At 35.8% G+C, this 27,692-nt stretch overlaps 1 protein-coding gene across 1 annotated transcript in view; it reads right to left on the bottom strand.

The window, feature by feature from the left end:
* Positions 1–27,692, bottom strand: part of pcx (pecanex) — a 359,123-nt gene that overhangs the window by 164,406 nt on the left and 167,025 nt on the right. The window contains exons 13-16 of the mRNA XM_089247188.1: positions 23,924–24,029; positions 23,109–23,606; positions 12,810–12,963; positions 5,818–5,850 (exon numbers count right to left, since the gene is read on the bottom strand). Coding sequence (XP_089103314.1) covers positions 5,818–5,850; positions 12,810–12,963; positions 23,109–23,606; positions 23,924–24,029 — 791 coding nt within the window. The remainder of the gene's footprint in view (positions 1–5,817; positions 5,851–12,809; positions 12,964–23,108; positions 23,607–23,923; positions 24,030–27,692) is intronic.

Below are 27,692 nucleotides of genomic sequence, written 5' to 3'. Positions count from 1 at the left end.
TGACTCTTCCACTTTTTGCCAGGCTTAATTTGTCCTGTATTAGAGTATGTTAGATTAGGTTTAAGAGACACTTCTTACAAAGGGACATTGACTTCATTGGGGGTGCAGAGAAGAGCCCTGCATGCTCTTGATGGCACATGGGGCTTAAGCTATGAAGAGAGACTTGATTTTTTGAAAATATTTACATTGGAAGAGCACAGGTGTAAAACGGGATATGATTAAAGTATAGAGAGAAACGATGTCACTCTCCGCTTTTCATACGAAGTACGAAAGCCTGGATAACCAAGCGGAGATCGAGATGTTGCTCGGAAAGAAAATTCACATTCCTCTGTGGGGAATCGAACCTCCAATCTCTCACTGTCCGGGCGAGTGTTCTAACCATTGAACTACAGAGGACAGACATTTTCAATCCTTAGAGCATATGTATGAATGCTAAATGGGACTGCGCATGGACAGCCTCCAAGCTCAGCTAATAGCCCTTACGACGTTAGCCCCCAGATGGGCTCTGGGGGCTCGTTTCTCTCTATATGTCGCCATCTGGGTGCTAACGTCGTAAGGGCTATTAGCTGAGCTTGGAGGCTGTCCATGCGCAGTCCCGTTCAGCATTCATACATATGCTCTAAGGATTGAAAATGTCTGTCCTCTGTAGTTCAATGGTTAGAACACTCGCCCGGACAGTGAGAGATTGGAGGTTTGATTCCCCACAGAGGAATGTGAATTTTCTTTCCGAACAACATCTTGATCTCTGCTTGGTTATCCAGGCTTTCGTACTTCGTATGATTAAAGTGTTCGAAATTTTCAACAGGATACAAAAGTGGAAAGGTTAAAAAAAAAAGGATGGATAAAATGGACCACAAGTTACTAATACATTTTTAATCCACTGCTTTGACAAGGAGACACCAGTATCGACTGGTAAAAGACAACTAGGTTGTGGTGTCATAGAGAGTTTTTGTCTAATAGAGTTGTGAATAAATGGAATAGCTTTCCTCCCTGAGGAGGGGTAGTGAATTCTGACACGATTGACATGTTTAATTGATTGTTTTTGTTACATCATGGTCATTTTCTGCACACGACCGTTAATCAGACCAGGACCTACATTTTATTGCCAATTTTAAATGGAAGTATTTTTTAGACTAACCGTGAGGTTGGTGTGTTAACCCCACGATGTGGACTCTCTGCGTTACCAATCTTTTTCTGTGGTCCTGCCACTGTTTCTTTTGTACCCGTGTCAGGAAGGTTTCTGACAAGGACAAACCGGGTATCAATCTTGCGACATCTCTAAACATCCTTTGGTACTTTAGGCGAGTATCTTATTGACCTGTGCTACCGAATCCTTTGACACATTTAGAAAGAAATATGATAAATATACTGGGATAAATCGAGAAGCTATCCATACTTAGATTGAGCAACCATAATTTTTTATGGGCAGTATATATATATTTTATGATAATTATTGATTTTTTATTGCTCTTACTGGGTTGCTGTATTTTTCATATAGTGATGTAGTCCTCCCCCCGTCCATTCTCGGGAATTTTTTGAGATTTCCCATTCCAGAAATCCCGAGAATCGAAGAAATAACTGTTGAGACACATTAATACTGAAAATTAAATATAAAAGATTAAAAAAAAATTAATGCGAATATTGTTAAAAATTTACTTCATCTTCTATAGCTATAGCATAGCATTGCTTGGGAAAGAGATGGGGGAGGAAGGATAGATTGGGAAGAAAAATGTGAAGTAAGAGGGGGTTTCCAGTTTGTATAAACGCTACTAGCAACCATGCCTACTATGAAATCCTAATACTGTTTTTGGGAATTGAAAACATGAGAGATGCATGAAGGAGATAAGATCTGGAAAAAGGGCATGGTGTTGCGATTCCAGGTCTGTTGTGATTTCTAAATGTGTTATAGGACGTGAATAACTATCCCAGTAATTCTATGTGTGGGGTCCCTCCATTTCTGAAAAAGATGGAAGCTTTCTGCTATTCAATGTCAAACATGCATAATAGGTAATCTATTTTCTTCACTCATCAGCACCCTTTATTCATGGCTTTACTTGAATGGCCTTTTTTCCATGGAGAATAATTATGTAATACCCTCCAATACTTTCTTGTCCCTTTCCTCTCTCTGCAACCTTAATACTTAAAAACTTGTCCGTTTCGTATAACCACATGCAAGTGATTGAGAGAGGAAGTTTTATGGCTTTACACTGCCCAATTTCGTGAATCTCTTCCGTGGGAAAATTTGTCATTCACAACTGACCCCGTTTTTTTAAGCAATCCTATCTTAAAATAAAAGATTGATTATGTGTGTGTGTGCGTGCAAAGGGTTTTTCCCCCACTTTCAAGTGCCATGACCATTGACCACGACTGCCTTTCAATCAGAATGGCTTTAAATGCCAAAAAAAAGACCATGATGTACAAGTGAGGAAAAAATCACTTTGTACTAAGTATAATAATCACTTTTGACCCCCCTCCCCCCCCTATCAGCAAAAGTAAGCAAAACACTGACCCCCTCTCCCCCTTGTCAACAAAATTTCATCATCAACTCTGCCCCTCTGAAACCTAACGCATATTGGTGGAATCAGAGACGTACACGGTGGGGGGGGAGGGACATAGGGTGTTCTCCCGTGGTCCCTTTACATGATCAAAATTTTATTTTTTTAATGCAAAAAAAAAAATAAATTTTTATTTTAATTGAAATTTTGGAAGAAAAATACCTTTATATGTTATTATAATCAATTTCTGTTAATTTCAGTGTTATTTCAAGGCTATGAACTCAAAAAATTTATCTTTAATAAATTCATCGCGACTCAACCTCTAAGCCATATAATGATAAATCACATAAAGGTCCTTGGCCTGCGGACCAAATATGGCCCTGGGGGTTATCTGATGTGGCCTGCCCTCTTCAACCCTAATTTTGTTAAAATGAACCAAGCGGCACATTTACAGATCACTTAAGTGTCCCGTGGTACAATTCCAGAACATATAAGCGATCCGTGACACATTTAGAGATCCCTTGAGTGACATGTGACGTAGTTTTATAGCACTTAAGTGGCCCCCAGTGCGGTTCTACATCACTCAAATTACCTGCGGCACATTTTCAGATTATTTAAGTGATGCGTAGCACATTTCCAGAGCACTTGGATCCGCGAAACATTTAGAGATCACTAAAGTGGCTCTGTAGCGCACTTATCAATAGGAGGGATGTTACTTCAATTGACCACAACTATCGAAAGGTTTTTCTCGTTTTTGGCGCACCAAGTAAGATGCCTTACTCATAAAAGATGGTTGATGACGTAAGCATAATCCAACCCCCCCTCCCCCCTTGTTATCAAAAGTCAGCAAATCAGAAACCCCTCCCCCCATCGATGATGACTTAATACTTGAACGGCCCCCCAAGATGTAATTCAAACCATACAAAAGTCAGGCATCCCTTTCATTTCCTGTGGGTAATTTTGGTAACTGTGGGAAAATTAGAGAAAATAAAATTTCACATCCTGCGTAAATTTAATTTAATTTGCAATAGGAAAAATATAAAACTGTATATGTTTTGCTGAGCCTGGCCAAAGTGCAATGAATTCAGAACATGGTGCCAGGGCCACCACCAGGAGAGTCAAGTACACAATCACGAGTGCCAATTAATCCTTTAACTTAATGATTTGTAAACCTTCTACGTTTAATTGTTGATAGCTTTGCAAGTCTGATTCATTGTAACTAACAGAAAGAAGGGTGGAGCTATTTTTTTTATTTAAATACAAGCAACTTATTTCTTTTGATGGATTTTTGCCTTACAAAAATATTTACATGACATTTTTTGGAGAATCTGGGTTCCAATACTATAAGGAACGGGTTGCAGCCCTACGGTAAGGCAAAAAAGGATGAAAACACCATTTTTACCCCTAAAAAGGGGGGGGGGGGGTCTGACTTGACTCTGACCTGGTGGCACTGGATTAAATTTATTTTATTTATTCATTCAAGATTCTTTTGAAGCTGACAGCTCTTACTCAGCAGAACAACAGAATGGCACACTGACATACAGTAGAATCTTGACTATCAGGGGGAAGATTATGTGGAAAGTAGATTAACTAGGGTACAAATATTGCACAGATAACATAAGGTTGGGCTAAGGATATCATTTGGTAATTATAAAATGGTATTGTTATATACAGGGTGCATAGCTACCAGCACGCAAGCAGGCACCACATTTTATTGATAGGCATATCTAGAGGCATACTTTTAATAAGAAAAGTGTCCTAATAATAGGCAGAACTCCAATACATCATTCATGTTGCAAGGAGTTGTATAGTTATCAAATTAAAAATATTAACTTTTTATACAGATAGCCTGTGCTAAAAAAACAAGTAAAAAGTTGTTGCCTTGTTTCTCCTAAGGCAACAAAATTTTCAAAACTCCACGGAAGGTGAAAAAAGCACAACATGAAATTATTAGTAATGGTAATACCAATAATGTTAATTGGTAATTAAAAGGAGGTATTATTACTGAAGTTGTGATTATTTGGATTATTCAAATTTTTTTTTACATACAGATGTTTTTTAATGGCAAAAAACAATTATGTTTTTTTATACGTTTTACTCGCATTTATCCTATTTTTTCCCCAACTTTTCTCAGTTTTTTTAAAATTATATCAGTCAATATTGCACTTAGAAGTGTTAATTTTTTTTTTGTTGGCCTCAGGAGAAACAGGGCAACAACTTTCTTACTGGTTTTTTGAGCACAGGGTGTCTATATAGAAAGTTAATTTTATTTTAATAACTATACAACCCCTTGCAACATGAATAATGCATCTGAGTTCTGCACATTATTTGGATACTTTTTCTAATTAAAAGTATGCCTCTAGGATCAATGGTTTGCCAGTAAAATGCAGTGCGTGCTGGTAGCTATGCACCCTATATATAACAATACCATTTTATAATTACCAAATATCCTTAGCCCAACCTTACGTTATCTGTGCAATATTTCCATGCTTGGTTCTCCATCTTTGATGGGATTTTGAAATTTTGTACTTCAGTTAATCTGCCCCTCCCCCACCAAATAACTGAGATTCCATTATATTTGAATTTGTTCCACAGATTGTTAGATCCAGTTGATTATAACATAAAGCACGATCTGCTAACTTATGCCAGAAAAGTGTAAGCTGCTTATTTATTTTTAAAAAATCAACCAGTCTTTTGATAATGTAAATTAAATTTTAAGAAAGGAAACATATCCCATTTTCATTTTAATACTTTTATGAAATTTCAGTTTTTTAATAAAATTGAAAGGAGAGGGTATTAATCAAAAAGCACATATTTGTAAATTAGTCATATGAGGAAGATAATTTTAATTTGAGGGCTGATTCAAATAAATTATGGTAGGTCCAGATTTGTGTATTCTATTTTATAAAAAATCTCAAATTCATTCACCTCACTCATCATGGAAGACATGGTGTAATCCATCTTATGAGGCTTCTCTCAGAACTATTTACATGAGTTTAAGAATGACTATTATTTGTACAAAGTAATTGTCTTACAACTTTGATTTCAAACAAAAAAAAAATTCACAATGAAACAAAACATATGAATATTATGGAATACATCTGATGTGTTTGTTGAACAAAGTTTTTGGAAACAATGTTAGAAAGTATGAAGGTGAATCTTGTCAAAAACACTCTTTCAATCACACCTGCTATTGCTCAGGTGTAAAAAATTTCAGAACTCATGTAACAATGATATCTTTTATATGCAAGTGTTCTTGCACACAAAAAACGACTATTACAAAAACGAATTTTGTAATAAAATTATAACTCGGTATACTTACATGGGTAGGAGAAGCAGCATCTGGTTGAACACTCTGAAAAAGTAAAAAATGAAGAATCTATTGAAATGTAACATAAAACTGCAAATTTCCAGTTGATTCAAGATATTTTATAAGTTATTGGGTTAATTAAAATTTTCTGAATAAAGACAAAAATATATGCATATGAAAAATATTTCATAAACTAAGGAAACTAAACCAATTGATATGAAATTGGAAATAATTTGTGCATCTATCAATTCCAAAAGCAGAATATGCCAAAATATGTGACATATGTTGCAGAACAATCTAGAAGAATTTTAAGAAAAGGTGCAGAAAACGCTATTATGGGGATTTTCACCACAGCACATTTCCAGTCAGCCAAGAACTCATTACAGAACAATGCAAAACATTCTGCTTTAGGGCATCAACCTAATATGTTGAACCTGTTTGTATTGAAATACAACTGCTAGAATGTATTTAGAGTATCTTTTGCCCCGTGCAGTCAAATATTTAGTGTCACAATGCCTAAGTCAACCTCAAAACAATAAATAATGTTACTGTCTATGTTTAAAGTCTAGCATCTTCATGAAGTGGCTATTGTCTGCATAGCCATATGCAAAATTTTCTCAGGGAGAGGGGGGGGGGTTAAATTTTTTCCTGCAAAATAACACTATAATCTTGGCTGGGGGAGGTGGTTAGAACCCCACCCACTTGCGAACACCAATGATTGTCTGTAGTCTGAGCAAGGTGCAAAATAGTCAGCCATTTTGTGATGACTCTGAACGTTACACTTGGACAGAAACGTGTGTTATCACCCACAAATTGTATACTCTACACAGCTACACATGTTATACATGCCCAAAATATAGTCCTGATATTGTTTTGTGATATTTGGAAGAGGGGTATAATTATTTTTTATTAACGAGAATCGGGTCACACTTAAATATTTTTCCTCCTTTATTAATTTAAGGAAAACCAAATTAATAAGTTTTGTATGCATATGGGTTTAACAAAAACCTTCACTAGTTTAGAGGCCTTACTTTTGAGGCCCACTTCAAACAACCTTTGCCCATTGTTTAGAAGTCCAACTTTGGTACTTCCGAGCAAAATCAAGTTGGGCCTTTCTATTCTTAACGGAAATCAAAGTATTCTTAGTGGGTCTTTGACCAAAAAGACAAGCTTCATAAAAAGGTAACTTGATTGCAGAGGCACTGATAGAAACTCCATAAACTGGCTTGGAATACTTGGTTATCTCCACTGCAATTTTCATCAGATTCTTTACTGAGAGCTGTTTTATCAAGCGATCGATTCTGGAACAAGTTTTTCTTGGCGACCAGAACTAGACTATGTTTATCTCACCAGGCACTTGAAACTGCATCCAAACATCACATATTGTCAATTTTGGAACACTTAGAAATTTAGCAATGAAAATGTAGCTTTGTCCCTCTTGGATAAGTTTCATGATCTGCTCTTTTGTTTCCAGAGAAATTTATCTTTACGAGACATTTCTCTCACCTCCAAAGTTGCAAGAAAAATTATTTTAAATTTAAAAAAATGAAAAACCGCTCCAGAAACCAGAAAAGTTCACACTGTCTGACTTTTTTTGAGCTTAGAATGAATTCCTTTCATGGAGCAGCATATTATATATACCCTTTTTCCCCTATAAAATTAACTCAGCCGTAAGAGTTACTACAATTTGAAATTTTTTTTTAAATCATTCATAATTAATATTTGTTAAAATTAAGTGAATTAAATGTTTAAATTTCTTAAAATAATTGGAAATATATTTAATTTGTGATCTTCTTTGGGGGCACCCCCAACATTGTTAATGAGTGGCCCTCAAGCGTAAAACATAGACCCTTAATTTAGAGGGGAAAACATTATCCAATTTTTTTTTAATCCAACTGTATGCCATAATGACCGAAACGTTGCTTAATGCTGTGAACAGCAAGGTTCTTTATCTGTGTAGCTAAATGACAGACAGCCCATTGAACAATTGAAAGCTGGGGGATAAATCTGATATAACTGAGGTGGTAAACTTCTTACTGTTCAAGAACCAACACAATGGTAAGCTGCAGTGTGTGGGCCACACCAAGGACAACACTCCTGAATATAAGTTGCATTAGTAACAAGACTCAGAAAACCCAGATTTGTGTCCACCGTAAGTAATATGGTTGAAAAACGGGCAATTTATTCATTGAAATTTTACTGAGCTTCATTAAACCGCTTTTTCATAAACTGATATAAATTCATTGTTCATCTGGTTCCCAGCTAGTATAGATGCAATGCATCAAAAATGACTTTATCTTTTACAAATTAGTCTATTCAATTACATCCATAGTTTGAATTTTACAGACAAGTAATTTTTTTCTCGTTTTTCTGCAATTATTTTTATCTCTTACTCCTTATTTAGCAACTGGTGGGGCCACGCATGTCAAAAAGACACTCAATGAATTGATTCATGCACCAGTAGACTTTGAGAAGAATTTTATCATTGGGATGGAAAGCATGCCAAAAGCTAGTCGCGTTGATAGCATTGACTATCCAGATTGGGTAAACACATGGTGGTACAAAAATAAGATTTACTAGTATGGCATGGACCAGGCAGACTACCTGTAGATATGAAAGGATGTGCACATGCACCATTACACATGTCAATGAGATTACACAGAATCAGATTTGGAGATACATGTATTCTTATTACTTGAGTTACCTTCTTAGAACAGAATATCATATTTGTTGTATTGATATTGATTTGAGAAAGTGTTAGTCTGTGCTTCAATGTGGAATGGCACCACCCTGCTATGTCAAAATTTAGTAGTGACTGCTTCTGTTTTTGACACAAAAAATCATGTCTGGGTGTGGAATCCCCTTGTTCAACAGCACAATATGAACCTGACCATCACATATGACACGTGTTAGTTCTTTGGAATTATTAAAGTGTACTAGTCGTAATTTTGAGGTGTCATTTTGAGTTGGCACTCACTTCGAAAAAGTTTTGTCACTGTGAGCAGAACACCAAATATGCATTCCGCAACAAATACAGAGGCTATAAAAAGGACACTTGCCCATCGAAGTGGCAGAAAGAAATGGGGTAAGCTGCCTAAACAAATTTAAAAACAATGTGTGTGTGTGTGTGTGTACGAAAAAAGGCAGTGTGATGAAAACATAGCTAATTACTATTCTCACTAAAAATAATGAATGTACATATTATGTTAATCATGTCTGCTGATGAAAATAATGGTTTAAATAAGAAAATCAATTTAATAGACAGTGATTTTACTAGTCGTGGGCCACACAAAATCACCTCACGAGCCAGCCCTGGCCACCCCTTTGATAATATACTATCCTATAAAATGCATAGCTAAACCAACTGCAGCAATGTTAAAGTGGAAAAGTCATGGGACACTTTTCCCCCTCTTTTCACATATGATATAGAAAATTTGTAATTGAGAGTTGTTCATGTCCTGTTTATGTGATGTTTTGCGTCAAATCGTAGATATGTGTACTTTGTTTCAAGAAAATTAGTTTGTTGCCCTTGTTCATTTGGGAAAAATGAGTAGGTTGCACACTTACTTTTGATACACACTGTATGTGTTTTGGATTTTGGATGCGATCCCGATATCGGAGAGTTTAGCCAATTTTTCTAAATTAATCCTCTAAAATTTTGCCTCCTTGGTGTCAAGTTTTGAGCCAATTTGAAGCGTCTTTGTTAGAGAAATTGATAGTTTTTTGTAAAAATTTAAAATTCGACCCAGCACAGGAAGGCGAGAGATAGCCATTTTCCAGAGCTTTCGAGAGTGACGCAGTATATAAGAGGATTATTTTTTTATTTTGTTTATTTTTGTTGTTTGCAACACTCGTTATTACCACATACTGTCTGAAATTTTTTATTACGTCATCAGAATTTTTCTAGAGGATGAGATATTCATATACTGAGCTAAAGTTTTGAACAAAGTAATTAAGTAACTCGTAAAAAATGTCTAATTTTTCGAAAAGGAAAGTTACATACATGCCTTTGATAAATGTTAACGTTGAATATTGATTACAATTTTGATCGGAAAATATACAGATATTTCAAGAAAGTGTATTCTATGTGTCATCATGAATTTAAGATCATGTGTTAGTTTTTTTTTAATTTTCTTTGTCGTGTGACAAAATTCTTTCTGTACCTTTATTTATGTATCAAAATATGTAGTGTGACCTATCGTTGGAAAGCTGAATTAATTTCCTTTTTAATGGTAAAATTTGATTTTGATATGCTGTGTGAGCATAATTAAGCATTTTCGTTTCTTGTTAAGATTACAGTGCATTGTCCTTGCTGATGTTAGATGACTCCCCCTAAGTTTTTTTTGGTTCAGCGCATTCTCTCGTCTAGGTTAAGACATGCCTTTTCACCTTAATTGGTCAAAAGTGGTGTCATAAAATTTTACGCCACAAATCAAAGTGAGCGCATTCTTAAGCAACACCCACTTTTCAGTTTATTTATACTCTCGAAACATCTGTGGGTTGGTTCAATCTTCCGTTTTCTCACTGTAGCACCTCGGCTCGTCCGAAAGAAGTTCCTCCCCTTTCCCGTTTGAAAAGTTGAATTTTCTCGTGAAATAAGTTTTCCCGTTACCGAGTCTATCATGATGAAGCATCCCGAGATTTGTCACCACGGTCAGAGCGGAGATGGAGTTCGTGTCAAGTCTACGTGGGTAACAACCTCAGCTAAGAAGGTTCCTGAAAATGACTCTATCCTGTTTTGGATCCAGTCGTCTGCTACCCGGTACCTATCAGACTTGAATGTTTGATTGATGAGAACTGTACTTGTGGCACCCCGCTGAGGATTCGGAATGCTGACCCCTGAGTGATCAAATTACAAGCCACTCGGAGCTAGAACGTATGTGAGAAAATTTTTCCTGTTGTCACTCAATTCTGGATAGGGTCTGGTATTTCAGTCTCCTTAATTTGTGTGTGTTAACTATACTTAAATGACCACTCCAAACTTCCCCCAAGTAAAATTATCATGGTCTTGTTTAAATTTAAAAAAATTCTCAGGAAACACTGAAACGTATGTCGGGACATTGCACATTTATGGTTTGTGTTAGTATGTCTAATTTTCTCTGTTTAAAGTAAAAATTGTTTGATAATTAAATAACAAGGTGTCTCTAAAAGAAAAGTAATTAAATTTGAATTTTCTTTATTTAAAATAACTGTGTGACATGTATTAATTTTGTTTCTGGTGAATTATTCTTTTTTTTGTGTTGCTCATGTGGTAAGATTTTGATAAAGGTGGTAAACAAAAACATTCCCCGTAGAAAAAGGGTTTTTGCGGGCAAGTTAACCGTGCATTGTACACACTACATAGATCACCAGTCATAATGATTAAATACGTTCTTGATAAATGGGGAAAAACTTAAATTATTTGAATATGTTCCTTTCATACTGCCAAATTGTTTGTTGTTTTATGTGAAGAGAGTAACAATATATTTTGGTGCCGTGAAGAAACACTACAGCAACATCTAGTCAAAAATGAACTAATCTCACATTGTTTTTTATATATTTTGGCAATATATCCTGCTTCATGGACAACTTTTCTGTGCGAACAGAATCTTTTTAGCTTCATTGGTTAGTGAATTATTGAATTTTAAAGTTTACTTTACTTTTGGATCACCTGGTACTCGAGCCTTGAGTATAAAAAAGGAAAATATAATAATATAAAAATAAATCAATCTGCAAATTTATCTTTGATTAGAATCATGGCTGGCATGAGGGAGATGGTTCTGGAAACAAATCATTTGAGTTTCCATTATTTTTCACGGGGAAGTGTGCTTTGACAAATGCAGACATGCCAACTTTTGGAATCCAGAAACCCCCTTCCCTCGGCACTCATAGACTCGATCAAAATCAATTAAGAAAAAGTTCCATTCCCCACGCCCCAAGGCAGGTTCTGTATTGCCTCTGAGCAGAATATAATTTCATGTCAGTTTTTCCATGCAGGGCGCACGGTAACCCTGGTCGATAAGATACTCGCCTAAAGTACCAAAGGATGTTTAGGGGTGTCACGAGTTCGATATCCGGTTCATCCCTGCGCACCAACCTCTCGATGAATATAAAAAACAAGCCTGCCGTTCGGAATCAGCAATAAATTGTAGGTCCCGGTCTAATTAGCCCTCGTGTGCAAAAAATGACCGTGGTGCTACAAAAGTGATCAAAGTGAAGTGGTCTTTCCATGCAGAATACAGAAATCACATCTACATACAGTTCATAAAACATAAGTGTTTTCTTTTGTGGATGCTATCAGTGATTGATAATCTTGGGTATATGAACACTTAAAAGCTTTATATGTAGCTGTATATAGTTTTATTTTCTTTCTGAAGACATATTCAATCGGAGGAAACAATTTAAAAAACTTCAAAATACAAAGCTGCAGACGGAAAAAACTTGTGTTTAGTGCACGGCTGTTAATGGAATACAATAATAATTATACAGGAATTTTGGCAACCACGGTCATGCCTCTGATAAATGATTGCCGATGAACGCTACATAAACAAAGTCAAGTCTTTACTAGTTGCTTAAATGTGGTCACCAAGACTGTTTTTTGTGGCTGCTCTATGGAAATGACCACGGCTGTCCTCTGTGGGTGTTTTCCCTAACGGCGACTGTAGTCATTGACATCACGATAACGTGAAAGCTAGCGTAAAATCTAATTTTCTGCCAAAATCCGGAGAAATGTTAACAAATCCGGAGAGCAGGAGCAAGGATGAAAAATCTGGAGTCTCCCACCTAAATCCGGAGAGTTGGCAGGTCTGCAAATGAGTGTTTTGGATTGCAAGCACATTTATGGAATGAATCACGTTCATAAACAGGAATACCAATGTACATTAAAAATAATCTTTATTACTCATGAAAAAAATTTACAAAATTAAGAACTTAAATAATTTAATGAAAACCAGTAACTAAGAATTAGTTATATTTTCCTCGACCATTGATGAGATTCATTTATAAATGTAGTGAAATATATATACCTTTAGTAAGCTGTATTGGCAGCTTGCTATGATGAAACAAAATATGAAGCTCGACATATCTTGAAATATGTTTCTGGAAAGACTCAGTGCGCCTAGTGCTGCAACCATCACAGCAAGAAGAACTGATATAACATTCTCTACTATTGTCAAGTTCCTGATTTTAAAAAAAATCATAGCGATACACAAAAATAATATCAGCTTTTTTTTTCAGCAAAAAATTTTCTTTACTCAGAGAGAAAAATAAATTTGATGCAGTATGCAAAGATGAAATTTTTTTTATTACTGGACTGAACACAACACGTAAAACACACAATCAAAGCAACTGATAAAAAAACAAAAAACAAAAAAATGCTCCCAAGGGACATCTGTGTCCTTGGGGTATCCTCCAAGTTTTTTTATTGGGTCAAACTTTTGAAGCCAACTTGCAATGATTGTGTTTTCCCAACAAAAATTAAAAAATTGTAGTAGTAATTGTAGATTTTTTATGGCAGTGTATTACACTAGCACCTGTTTGAATCAGTCCCTTTTTTTATAAGCTACATAATTATAAGAAAACAATCAAAATTTTGAAAGTGGATTCTTGATAACAAGGATAATTCAGCTATATGGATGACTTTTTGTCATCTCATATACATAAGTAGATACAGATCCTTTGAATGGGGATGAGGCAGCTGAATCTAGGAGTGATATATAATCAATGAGTGAATATTGGAATTCATCCGAAAGTCTGATTTAGAAAAAGTTTGAAATTTTTTTTTGATTTTGGCCTTTGCTTGTCCGACCAAATCAGCTTTGCTCCTTTCATTACAGCAGTTTTCCCAACATGCACAATTGTGCCCAGAAGAGCACCATCCTCACAAAAAATGACACACATTTCTAGGCACATAAAATTGACACTATCGCTGCCTATATCATGGGGCAAAGGGCAAATTTCTTGTATTTCTTTACCACTACAGTCATTTTATGCCCACACCATAGTGAACTAAACCAGGACCCACAATTTATAGCTGATTCTGGACTGATATTCTTCTGTAAATGAGAGGTTGGTTCTCAAACTATTTGATTTGACTGTGTGAGGATGCAGTTGAGCCCTGTGTTTGCGTGACTGCCATGGTACTACCTTTGTTTCATGAGCAGAGGCATTACCTCCAGGCATTACCTCCAAGATTTTGACAAAGAGTGAGCTGGTTTTCAAACCATAAAACCCCGAAATGTTCTTTGGTACATCAGGAATGAATGAACCTCGAAACTCTACCACCATACTTATCTTGTTGCTGAGATGGGACATCATAGCAGGTTCAAAAGATACTGCTATTTATATTCTAAACTAGAAGTGAGGAATTGGTGATGGATGCATATCCTCCCCCCCCCCTCCTCCCAATTCTGTGGGCTTGATTCTTGTTGGTTATAGCAATTTAGCTATTTAGAAAAAAATTATTACAAAATGGGAGAAAAAGTTGAGAAAATTGGTGCGATGTCTGGCAATTTGAAATCGTTAATTGGCAACATTGGCATTTAACAGCTGTTACTTGGTGAGATTGGCAACTGGCTATTTAAAACTTATTATTTAATGACAGTTAACGCTCCTTATTTGGAGATATTGGCAACTTAACATTTGCTATTTTGGTGGGAAAGTTTGAAAAATGAAACATTTCATCAAGATTTGCGGTAATAACAATCAACAATTGAAATCCTGGTTGTTCAAGAAAGCCATCTTAAGCCAATCACCATTCTATGATTGTAGGTATTTATATAGCTTTCACGATGGAAAGAGCAGCAAAGGACCATGGTTCTTGGGGTTAAACTTGAACGTGGTAACTTGCCGAGAAAATTTGAAAATAAATTCGTAAAAAATATGTGATGACATCTCTCTTATTGTTATTATTGTTATTTTCTTTTACTTCAGTGACCTTTTTTTATTTTTGTGACTTTTCTATGATGGTAGACATGCTGTCTCACTCCATTAGTTTTAAACAATTATTTTTCAACATTTTTTTCAAAATCATAGAAAACATCAACCTTTGATGTATAAGAATTATATTCTGTGATGCACAAGATCCTACACTTCTCTGTAGGGTATCTGGTAACACTGGAGAACAACAGTATTGCTGGGCAGGCAATGGCAACAACCAGGTAGAGTGTAAAACAACAACGAGAACAGACCTGCTGTCCTGGTTTTCAAGAAAGTGTTTTTATTTTGTGTTTTAGTGTAGAATTAATGTATCTTTAGTCTAAATATCTCACATTTGGGCCACGATAAAGTGAGCAAACAAAATGCCAACCAAACAACATGAGCTGCCACAAGCAGAATAGAATGAAACATCAACATCAAGTGATCTGACCAAGTTTCATTTCAGTGAGTTTCAAGAAATATGGTATCTGATACAGTGAAATCCCTGTATAAAACTGAGAAGAGACTGAAATTATTTTTCATTTCAGACAGGTTTCCATTTTATAGAGGAGCACATTAAATATATGCAGTGATTTATTTCTATAGTTTACAAAATTTAAGCTTTGAGAACATCACCCAGCTTTTATAAACCAACGAGTATTAAACAGACATGCATATTATTATTTTGCATTTTTCATGTTTGCTGTTACAAATAACTATACACTTTGAAATTTAATATTTAATGCAATAATAGCTAAACTTCAATATAAAAAATTCTCCTGAATAGCAATATAATGGACACTTACTTTTATTAAAAATAAAAATTTTTTAATACAGTGAAACCTTGATATAACGATATTCTGAGGACCATATCATTGTAGAGGGATTATCATTATGTCGAGAGGCAAAGTTATCCTTACACAAGATCAAATTTCTGCTTTTGCTGTCATCCTTTATACATCAACATTGTTAATACATTCAGAATATATGCTCTTATGTATTTATTAACCGCTAAAAGTTGTAATTGAATAATTTGTTAAAAAAATTCACTAAGATGCATTGTGCCAGTGAAGAAGTTTACTGCATTGCACTTGCGTGTCTTACACAGAAAGTAGCAGTACCAACAACTTCCTTTAATTTTTGATGAATTTTTAGCACAAAATATTAATGTTATCAGATGCCTTGAGAAGAAAGAAAACAAGTGAAATTAAATGTAAATTCAAAACGATTTTGAACAAAATATGAAAAAAATATTGTTATAGCAGTTTCAAAAATCGTCTAAAAATATTGTTATAGAGGGATTTACCATAGTAAAGGATATCATTATATCAAGCATAACTGTAGCAAGGTGTCACTTTTTAAACTAAAAATTGAGAAAGTGCATACCTTTTTAAAAAAAACAGTGAGAATGAGATCAACAACCAATAACGTTTGTGAAAGGAAGATTCTATATTTCTTTAACATTTTTGCGTTCAAATTCAATACTAGTTTCTTGTGGCTGGTGGCCATCAATACACTGAATGAAAATCTCTGCAGTAGCCAAAACGAGGTAGCACTAAAATTCTGAACAATAATTCAGTCTCCCTTATACACTCCACCGGCACCACAGTGGTGGTCGGCTGAAGTTGGTTTTCTGTGGTTCCCAACTTCAAGGCGCAAATGCAAGCCGATCTCCCCGTTAAAAAGTCTCGCCACAGAGAGCAGCAGGCCTACAACGTTAAAAATATTCAATCATTACACTTCACTCACAATTTGAAGTATAGATGACAGCACTGATATATCATACACAACACCAGCTACACACTTAGACTATTAGGTGCACTCACTTTGTTCCAGACTCTGCCACGAAGCTGGGCTGGAAGAGATCTCGACAACAGGATAAGTCTGGTGGCAGAGACCCTGGCGTTCATTCATTCAGTCTCCCTTATACATATTACTCTCCCGAAATTATCAAACGTTTTCCAAGAAATAGGATCATTAGCCCTTACGTGCACTACACGTATTTTACCACAAAAATTAAATTAAAATAAGTGTGAAGAAGATAGATCCTTTGTGAGGAGTATACTGCATAAATGCAGGTGACAAAAGTTGTCACAATGTTTTGAACAAAAGTCACAATTTCCCTCATAAATGAAATGCTAAACAAGATTTTACTAAATTTTGAATAGTAAATCTACTTCCTCTCAAGCCTGACTCCCAGAACCAGTTCAGATAGATAATAAGCATTCATCATTTTTCCAAGCAGCGAAAGAGCTCGCCTAACAAAAAGGGGATCAAAAACGACTTAACTTTCCTTCCATCCAAAGGACAAAAAATTCTTTGTTTTAGCAGGTTTTTTATCTACAGATAGACTAAATATACCTTCAGTTTCTGCATTAGACCGTCTTAGAGAGGTTTCTTATTATTGAAATAGCAGTAATTATTCACTAGACTATATATTTGTTCTGTTTAAGACCGGATTTCATCTCATACAGTGTCCGCCTTTGACAGGTTTCACTGTATTACATTTTGAGCTAGAATTATGTATTTTCCAAATCTCGGATGACATGATATATACTATCTTATTCTCCAATGCATGGACCACATCTTTTCAAATTGGTGAATGACAGTTTTGAACCTATTTCGCAGAATGAGAAAATGTATGCTGAGATCAAACTTTGTTTGCTGTCCTACTACAAACTGGCTATGGACATAACAAAGTTCACACAGCAATATCATCATAATGGAGAGACAGTCAAGGAATATGCATCGGCTCTGAGAACATTAGCAAACAACAAATTCAAGAATAGTCTAGATGAGCATCTATGAGACCAACTCATTCTGGTAATCAATGACTCATGAATTCAAAAGCTGTTATTTCGCGGAGACGCTGACAAAGCTGTGACTCACAAAATTGAAAAATTTGCTGTCAATTACAAATCGGCTCTACTGAACAAAGCGGTCAAATCTGTGATAAAGCCTGAACATGATTTCTCTACGTTATAACCAGTCATGATAACACCGGGAAATAAAAAGGTAAACAAATCAAAGGAGATCCTGATGGCCCAATCGTGAGGGAAAAAAAGTTCATATGGACAAGTAAAATGTATACATCCGATGGGCAAAACACAGAAAAGGGGGAAGGAATGTAAAGCTGAAAATGCTCTGTGAAAAAATTTTCTAAAAAAGGCCATTTCCAGAAAGTGTGTGCAAAATCTGGAAAAGTGGAGAGTTTGTGCATAAAATTTTTCATGTCAGCCAAGATGATAAAAGGTATGAAATTGATGCCTTGGTAAACAAATAGCGTGTCAAATTTCAGTATGACAGAGTCAGGAGAATCATTAATTCTGTAAGTTTTTTTAAACCAAAATCAAGAAACCATGATTGTCTGAGTCAAAACAACTGTTGGCATACCCTGACCAACCTATTCCTGTCCTCCATGACACATAAGTGAACATTACAATCGGTATAACAACTAAACATGTTACATCACAGTGGTGCCTGGAAATAGTATTCCTATACTGAGAAAAGATCTCATGAAGGTGTTCAACATTGAACCAATATATTCTTTAAATACTGATCCAACAGAAACTGTGTCGCAAATCCTCAAGGAATATCCTGACATTTTTGAGATCAGTGACATGGGAACAGTCAATAGCTTTAAAGTCAACATCAAGCTTAGTGAGAATGTGGTGCCCAAAATTGTGAAAGCACGACTCGTTCCTTATGCCTTGCGTGTTGCTGCAGACAAAGAAATTGACCGACTGGTAAAAAAAAGAACACTAGAAAGACTGGATGTAAAGAATGAAATTGTTGAATGGGCTTCTCCTGTGGTTTATGTCAAAAAGAAAAACAGACAAATTTGTTTACGTGATTTCAAATCCACAATAAATCCCATACATGATAACTGAGTCATATCCAACATTTGAGGATATTGTTGCAAAGTTGAATGGCTGTGTAGAGTTTAGTGTCATTGATCTAAAGCAGTTCAGCCTTTTTTGACCCATGGAGCTATTTCTGGCATATAATTTCTATGGTGGAGCCTCTGTAGGCCTATTTTTTATTTATTCATCAAAAGTTACTGACTTTTATTATTAAAAAATATTTATAATTCTTTTTTTTCAAATTTACTGTTTATTTTTCTCAAGTGCCGGTGAGTCCCTGGTAGTTAACATGGTGCCTCGGAGCACCGGTTTAGAACCACTGATCTAAAGGATTCATTTCTTCAAGTCAAACTCAACAAATATTCATAGAAGTATCTCATAATTTCGACACATAGTGGTTATTTCTGTTACATCAGCATGCCATTGGGGATATCATGTGCTCCAATTATTTTCCAGAAATTGATGGTTCAGTTCCTTGTCAGAATGAAGGGAGGAGAATGAAATAGAGCAACCTGATTACAGGATGATATTGCAGTTGGTGTATCCAACAGAACAGAAACACTTATCAAGGCTTCGATAAGTGTTTGATATATTTTGAAAGTCAGGCTTGAAGATGGAGAAATTTAAATTGCAGTTGTTTAAAGCAAAAATCAAATTCTTGGGACACAGAATCAACAGAAACGGTATTCTGCTTGATGGTGACAGAATAACAGCTCTCGGTGAATTGCCTGCACCAATAAATGTTCCAGAACTAAGATCTTTTTTAGGTTCAGTAAACTAAACTGAAGAGCCAAAAAAACTGGTACAGGCATGCCCATACAAATAAAGACATATGGAACCAATCAGAGTATGGCGCTGCGGTCGGCAACGCCTATATAACACAACAAGTGTCTAGCATAGTTGTTAGATTGGTTACTGCTGCTACAATGGCAGGTTATCCAGATTTAAGTAAGTTTGAACGTGGTGTTATAGTCGGCGCACAAGAGATGGGACATAGCATCTCCGAGGTATCGATGAAATTTGGATTTTCACGTACAACCATTTCATGAGTGTGCCGTGAATATCGGGAATCCAGTAAAAAATTAAATCTACGGCATCCCTGCGGCCAGAAAAATATCATGCAAGAACGGGACCAGCGACGACTGACGAGAATCATTAAACGTGACAGATGTGCAACCCTTCCACAAATTTCTGCAGATTTCAATGCTGGGCCATCAACAAGTGTCAGCGTGCTAACCATTCAAAGAAACATAATCGATATGGGCTTTCGGAGCCGAAGGCACACTCGTGTACCCTTGATGACTGCACGACACAAAGCTTTACGCCTCGCCTGGGCCCGACAACACCGACATTGGACTGGAAACACGTTGCCTGGTCTGACGAGTCTCGGTTCCAATTGCTTCGAGCTGATGGACGTGTATGGGTATGGAGACAACCTCATGAATCCATGGACCCTAGGTGTCAACAGGGGGCTGTTCAAGCTGGTGGAGGCTCTGTGATGGTATGGGGCGTGTGCAGTTGGCGTGATATGACCCCTGATACGTCTAGATACGACTCTGACAGGTGACAGGTATGTAAGCATCCAGTCTGATCACCTGCACCCATTCATGTCCATTATGCATTCCGACGGACTTGGACAATTTCAGCAGGACAATACGACACTCCACACGTCCAGAATTGCTACAAAGTCGCTCCAGGAACACTCTTCTGACTTTAGACACTTCCGCTGGCCACCTAAATCCCCAGACATGAACATTATTGAACATATCTGGGATGCCTTGCAACGTGCTGTTCAGAAGAGATCTAACCCCCTCTTATTCCTACGGATTTATGGACAGCCCTGCAGGATTCATGGTGTCAATTATCTCCAGCACTACTTCAGACATTAATTGAGTCCATGCCACGTCGTGTTGCGGCACTTCTGCGTGCTCGCAGGGGCCCTACACGATATTAGGCAGGTTGACCAGTTTTTTTGGCTCTTCAGTGTATTACAGTAGATTTGTCAAGAACTTGCAAATGCTTTGTGCACCCCTACACGAACTCCTGCAAAAGAACAAAAATTGGAAATGGAGTAAGGTTTATCAACAGTCCTTTGAAGACATCTGAGAACAAATATCATCTGATATACTGCTAGGAAAATTTTGGTACAGCAAAACCAATCATAATGACTTGTGATGATTCAACCAGAGATTTGAGAGCTGTGACCCACTATTGTGTTGATGATAAACTGGAAATTATTGTTGCTGCTTCCAGGACTCTTATCCAGCATTGATTGAGAGGTCCTGGCCATTGTATATGTTTGGACTGTCTAAACCTTTGGGTCTCCAAAACCGTTTGGCATACTCTAGATCAGGATGAACTGCATCTTGGAAAAGTGAAAGCATGACTCTGGGAGAATGTGAAGAGACCTTTTTAAGAATCAAATCAAGCATTCTATTTGCTTTTTTCAACCACAGCAGAACAATGTTCAGAAAACCTAAAGCGTTCATCAATGAGAATTCTTAAATTGGTGGGCCCAGTTGCATCCCAAATAGTTTTCCCACTTATCTCATAAGTGATACATTGGTTGTTCGAACCAAAATGAGCAATCATGCACTTGTCAATGCTGGAGGTCATGCTCCATTCATTTGCCCATGCTGTAGTTCTATTTAAGTTGGCCTGGAGCAGCTCCCTATCACTTTGACTCCCAACTACACACCTATTAATTAAACATCTGCAAGTTTTCTAACAATCCCATCAGTTCCCTGATCCACTTCATCGATAAAAATTGAAAGAGTACGAGCCCAAGGACACTTCCCTGGGCGACTCTGCTTGTGATGCCTATCCAATCAGAAAATTCCCCATTTACCATAACTTGCTGTGACCTGTCCTGCAACCATGATTCTTTCTATCCAGGTCAATAAGTTGTGCCTAATCTCATGTAAATGTTTCAAGAGTTTACCATGTTGGACCTGATCTAAAGCCTTTGGGAAATCAAGATAAACGATGTTGACATTTTTGTCTCTTCCTAAAGCCTTAGTCACATAATCATAGAGGTAAAAGATTGGTTACACATGACTTTCCCTTTCTGAACCCCTGCTAATTTTCAAACAAAACATTATTATCCTCCATTAACTTCCCAAGTTGCCTTTTGATGATAATTAACAGTATTTTGGATAGAGCTAGTGAAACTAACGGAGCGATAATTTGAGGGGGTTACCCTACTACTCTTTTTAAAGATAGGAACTACATTAGCGAGTTTCCTATCCCGTAGGGAATACCTTCAGTGACCCTCAGCCACATTGAGGGTATCGTGATATTTTAAAGAGTATTTAGTGATTTCTGCGATTCAACTTAAAGGGTTAAGATTATTAGAGCTCACAAATTGATTAATGTTTTTCACTTTTTCTATGCAAAGTTTAAAATTAGAATATCATATGATACATAATTCTTTTGACAGTGGACATCAATATATTCTGCGGTATATTATTCCAACATGTATTATACATGTGGTATGTTATGTATTGGACCAGGCTACCATAAGACGATGACCTTGGCCACGTATAACGGACGATCTCTTTCTTCAGAAAATCATTTGCAGGAGTTGGAAGAAGAACTGGAAAGAATAAATTGGGACATCTTGGGCATCTGTGAAATAAAAAGAAAAGGAGAGGAGAAAATCGAACTTGCCAGTGGATATGTATTGTACTATAGAGGAACAGATAATGGAAGAACCAGTGGAGTAGGATTTCTCATTCATAAAAAATAGATCACATCGTTAAGTTAGATAGTACATCTGATAGAGTTGCAAAGCTGGTTATGCAAATATCAAGCAGATACCGGATACAGATTATACAAGTCTATGCACCAACAACAAGCTATTCTGAGAAAGAAGTAGAACACTTTTATGAAGAACTAGATGAGCCGCATAGTAAAGGGAACCACCAACTATATGATGTATGCTAGGCATCACAAGGAGAGATAGAAAACGAATCACTTGGGCAAGGAACCACACAAAGGTATATGATATCATGAAAATAATTAAATGTTTGAAATGGAAATGGGCTGAACATATTGCAAGAAGATAGGACAACAGATGGACCACAAGTATTCTAGATTGTTACCCCTGTGGTGTTAAATGTCCGAGAAGGCGTCCCCATGCAAGATGGATTGACGAGATCAGGAAAGTGGCAGGAGTCAACTGGATGGCTAAAACATCAGACAGAGCAGAATAGAAAAATTTAGAGGAGACTTTCATCCAACAGTGGATTGAAAATGGCTGTTGTTGATGATGATATTAAGTATTCATAAAATAATTGGATAGAGAGAGAGACTAGGCTTACAACAACTTCCCCCTTTGGGAGTTTCTACAAAGGGCTCAAGGAACCTATCACCCAAATTTCAGTGCCTGTGAAAGAATCTTTTTTACTACAAAATGATGCAAATTAATAATGATTATACAAAGGAAAAAAATTATATCATGTTTGACTGTAGTTCATTAAAAAAACACATTACAAAACCATGTATGTTTTGTGAATAGAATATTCATAACTGAAATTCACTCACCTATCGAGAAGTGCAAGAAGAGCAAGTCTATCAAAATGTATTTTGAAAAATTTGAATGGCAGGATCCAATATTTGTAGTAATGCTTTGGCTTTTGGTGATTAACTCTGGGTTCATACACCTGAATTCTACAGCTAGATGGAGTGTCTGTATCAGTACCAGTTTGAGAGCTAGCAATCTGTGATAAATTAGTAACTATTGCTGGTATATCACCACTTTCTCTTGTAGGAACAGATTGGGAAGCACGACTAAGAAGAGACTCAGCAATCAGTTGCAAAGGCGTTCGTGGACCTCTGGTAAAAGTTCTTCTAGAGTCATTTCCAGATACTCTTGATGTAGACGATGAAGTTTGTGGGAGTGATGATACAATATTATCTGCACACAGATAATCAACATCTGGGAACACTGGACTAGAAGGCTTTGGTGCATGTAGAACTGCAGTGGGGCTGTCTAGTATGACAGTTGACCGTGAACTACGAGAAGATTGTGAGACCGTTTCCCTAAAAAACATATTGCAATGAATATAAAATATTAATAATATTAACTTGACAAAGCCACGGCTATTTATAGTGACTTAAAGCTATGAAAATATACAAGCAAGATAAGCTTTAATAATATATATTCAATTCATAGCGGAGGACATCTCCGCTATGTAGCATGATGCACTTCACTAGTATCTTTGTTGAACTGGAATGGTATAGACTGAGATTCCATACAGCATAATAAGCATTACAAATGATAGTTTTTCAATGAAAATTTCAAAAAATATAGCATTGTTAGTAGAAAGTATAAACTAAATTAATGATTAAATCCATACCACTTGGAATCTATCATCATTTCGAGTAACTTCACATCAACTGCTGAACTTAAACCCCTAGCTATACCCGTGCTGTTTTCATCAAATGTGTATGTGAGCCAATTTCCTGGAAAACAAATGTAAATATCAGATAAATTAAGAATACAAAACAAGAACAATACAATAAGGCAAACAAGTAACAAGAATACAAAAAAAAAAAAAATACAAATGAGTTGTATCATGATTATAAAAAATGTAACTATACACAACTATCAATATTAGAATTTTTCTGCTAGGAATCGTTAACACAATGTATGCAGGTATATTGCACCGTGGACGCATGCATGTAGAGGTGATTTTTTGTGAATTTTGGAAGAATTTAGTCATTCGTATTTGCAGGTATGGTGTTTTTTTATAACTTCTTTTACTGTTATCTTCAATCACTACATTGCCCCATACCTAATCTATTGTTCCAGAAATGTTTATACCTGCGTATTTACTATCTATGTAGAAGCAGTACAAACATCATAAGCACTTAAAATGGCCCATATTTATTCCTAGCTAACTAAACTTAAATCAGTGTTACTCAGTAACTAATCATTCGACTCATATAGACTACGAATTAAAAACAAGTATATATCTTTATATTTCCTTTATTTATTTCAAACAAAATAGTGTTACTTATGAGAATCATCGTAATATTTCAATTAAAAAATACAAAAAAAATATAATGTAATAAATAAACTAAAAATATATATATTAAAAAAATTATTTTACTGAACAATGGGAACATCTTGAATTCACAAAACTGGCAGGAGTCAGTAGTGTATTAGACGAATGTTGAGTTACCTAGGGTTAAATGACACCCATTCTCCACCACAAGTCTACTAAATAGGTATTTTTACATGACCCGTATTCAAGTGACAAATTGCAAAACATTTTAACGTACGTCATCCAACAATGCGTTAAGAGAAAGATTTTCTCATGATTGGTTGCAGAATCTATTGGGAGACCTCTATTTTTGATTTGATTCTCACTAATTCTGATAAACTTGTTGAACATGTTTTAGTGGAGAAATTTTTTTCTAGTAACTACCAGATTGTTGTTGTTTTTTGAACAGACAGTTGAAAGATTGTGGTGTCAAAAGTTTTTGTTTTTCAACCAATTTGTGAATAAATGCAATAGATTCCCCTGGTTGTCATGAACTTTACCACAATTGACACATTTAAAAAGAAATATTATATTCATGTAAGGATCCATTTAGAAGATACTTACTCTTAATTGATGATAGCCACATTTATTTTATTAACGAGCAGAGTTTATCTCACTTTTTTAGTTCTTTGCCAGTTTTAGTTTCTTAAATTTCTTTGTTCCTTCATTATTCTTTTCCATAACTTTAGGTTACTGTACTTATAATTGACATCTATTTGTTATGGGTATATATATATATATATACATACACATAGTGAAACCTGTCCAAGAAAGCCACTGTACGAGATGAAAACCTGTCTTGAAGGGATACAAATACAAATACAATGCCACAACAGGCAAAATGCCCAACGAGGTGGCTGAGAAAAAGATGCCCATAAAAATATGGATGTCATATTTCCAAAAAATATATAGCAACCCAATTAAAAATGCAATTAACAAAAATTATAATCAATAAGATGATCTGTTTGATTAGTGCTTTAATATGTACCTTTATAAAACAGAATATTAATTCAGTCAGCTACTTCATTAGGCAATTTGCCTGCTATGGTCAAGATTTTGCATTTATATTAAAAATGAAATTATGTGCAATCAATAACAAAACTATTAACATAAAACAAATATCTTAATTATTGAAAATCCCAGGTCATTGGGAAATTTTTATTATTTTTCTTTCGCCATGAAAATTCTCTAAGCATTTATTTAATTGTTTTAACTATGGTTTGTTACAAAATGAATATTAACTTCAGTCAGAGAAGAAATCTGTTGTGTAACAATGCATTAGTTTTAAAAATTAGGAGAAAAAAATTTGTGTTTTTCGAATTTCTCAAAATATACAAATTTAACCGTAAAAAGGCAATCATCTTGCCTAACCTCATGCTTTGTATTTTGGCAATTACGAGATATCTCACCTCTTTACAGTCCTCTTATTTCAGCAACGATGGCTCAAACATGTTTGTAATGAAATATCTATTGAGAACATGTTTTAAATTTCCTCTGAACCTGTCGATCAACAGGCAGTGGAGTTAGATATTGTTCACGTTTTGGTAACAGAAAAAGAGAGACATGATATATACCTTTCTCACCCTTCCCTTTGGGGTTATGAAGGAATAAGGGCACAGTATAAATAATAGAAAAAATAGAGTGTTTCTCTTCCTTTTAATTTTTTAATATTCTCAGAGTTAGGGAGAAAACACTATAAACTGCTTAATAACAAAAAAAATTATTATTCTTGAAGAAAGATGTGGCAATTTACACAGGGTTTGGTTATTTTTACTGTACCAATTATAATGTGCACCAGTGAAATTTACAAAAGCTGCTTAAAGAGTTAATGAAATTTGGTATGTGTACAGAATGCAAGACAGTTATGTCAATATTTATTAGCATAAAACAATGAAATTACCCACTCACGATTTTGAGTGATTGTAGGAATTTCCAAAACTCTCATTGCAAGACAGTGCTTGAAATGAGGCTAATGGAATGTATGGTCACCTCTACCAGATGCACAAGTTGCACAGCAAACTGTCATATGATTAACGAGATCGTGTTGATGAACCACTGTGGTAGCTAACCCATCTATGCACTTTTTAACACAGAATCACTTGCTCTAAATTTTGATACCCAGAGCATTATAGTTTTGATCCAGAAATTTAAAATCCAAGAGGGCAAGCTGAAAGCATTTTTCCCCACTACATCATTCCAAAGTTTCCCTACCCCATGATCACCACTTGCCTCCATCCATTTAAAGCCCAGGGAGGAAGTCATACCCTGCACTGAGCATAAAAACATAAAAGCTGTATACATATATAGCAAAGAAGTTTAAAGAAAAACATTCATCTCAAAAACACAACAAACAGCTAGGGCTGCGCACAATGACAACAGATAAGAGAGGAAATCAACTCTGTCTACAATGGATCCCCACCTTAAAAAAAAATCACTCTAGAATAATATCTTGAAGGTAGAGAATCAGCAGTGTTGAGGCTTTTAATAACTTTAAAAAACAATGAAGCAAAAGATAAATTTTCTAATGAAACAAAATGTTTCACAAACCTAACTAAGTCACACCACTACTGTGCTTTAGGCAAAGTAATAAAGTTATCTGGCTATAATACTTGACCTATTTAGTCAGTTTAGTCAGGAAGACCAAATCTAGTTTTTCCAAACCTAGTAATTTCAACTTTTTTTAGATACTAGATCATTGTTTGTTGAGCATGGCTCATTACAATATCATAATATATTAACAAGCAACAGTTCATGTTTGCTTACTTACATTGCGCTATAATATACAGTGAAACTTAAATAGGCAACCACCTCTAAATAGGCCACCTTGAATGACAACGGACATCCAAGGAGGTTGTTTCGTCTCCTCACTTGTCCAAAACTGCACTGAAGATTTCATCCACTACTGCAGTTGATACATCTGCTTCAAAGAAGCCTGGAACACATCATAACAGATCCCGCCTCGAAAGGTATGAAATTTATTATAAACTCTAGCCATGAAAGCCTGCCTTCTCTTTTTAACATGTTGTAGTAAAATCATCAGCCAAATTCAAGATAAACATTGGCAAATATCAGAATAAGT

The sequence above is a fragment of the Pholcus phalangioides genome, unplaced genomic scaffold, assembly GCF_987345545.1.
Source record: "Pholcus phalangioides strain wild (caught in Gottingen) unplaced genomic scaffold, Ppha-v1.0 ptg000017l_1, whole genome shotgun sequence".
NCBI classification, from domain to species: Eukaryota; Metazoa; Arthropoda; class Arachnida; order Araneae; family Pholcidae; genus Pholcus; species Pholcus phalangioides.
The sequence above is the reverse complement of the archived record's forward strand: the minus strand, read 5'-3'. Positions and strand labels throughout refer to the sequence as shown.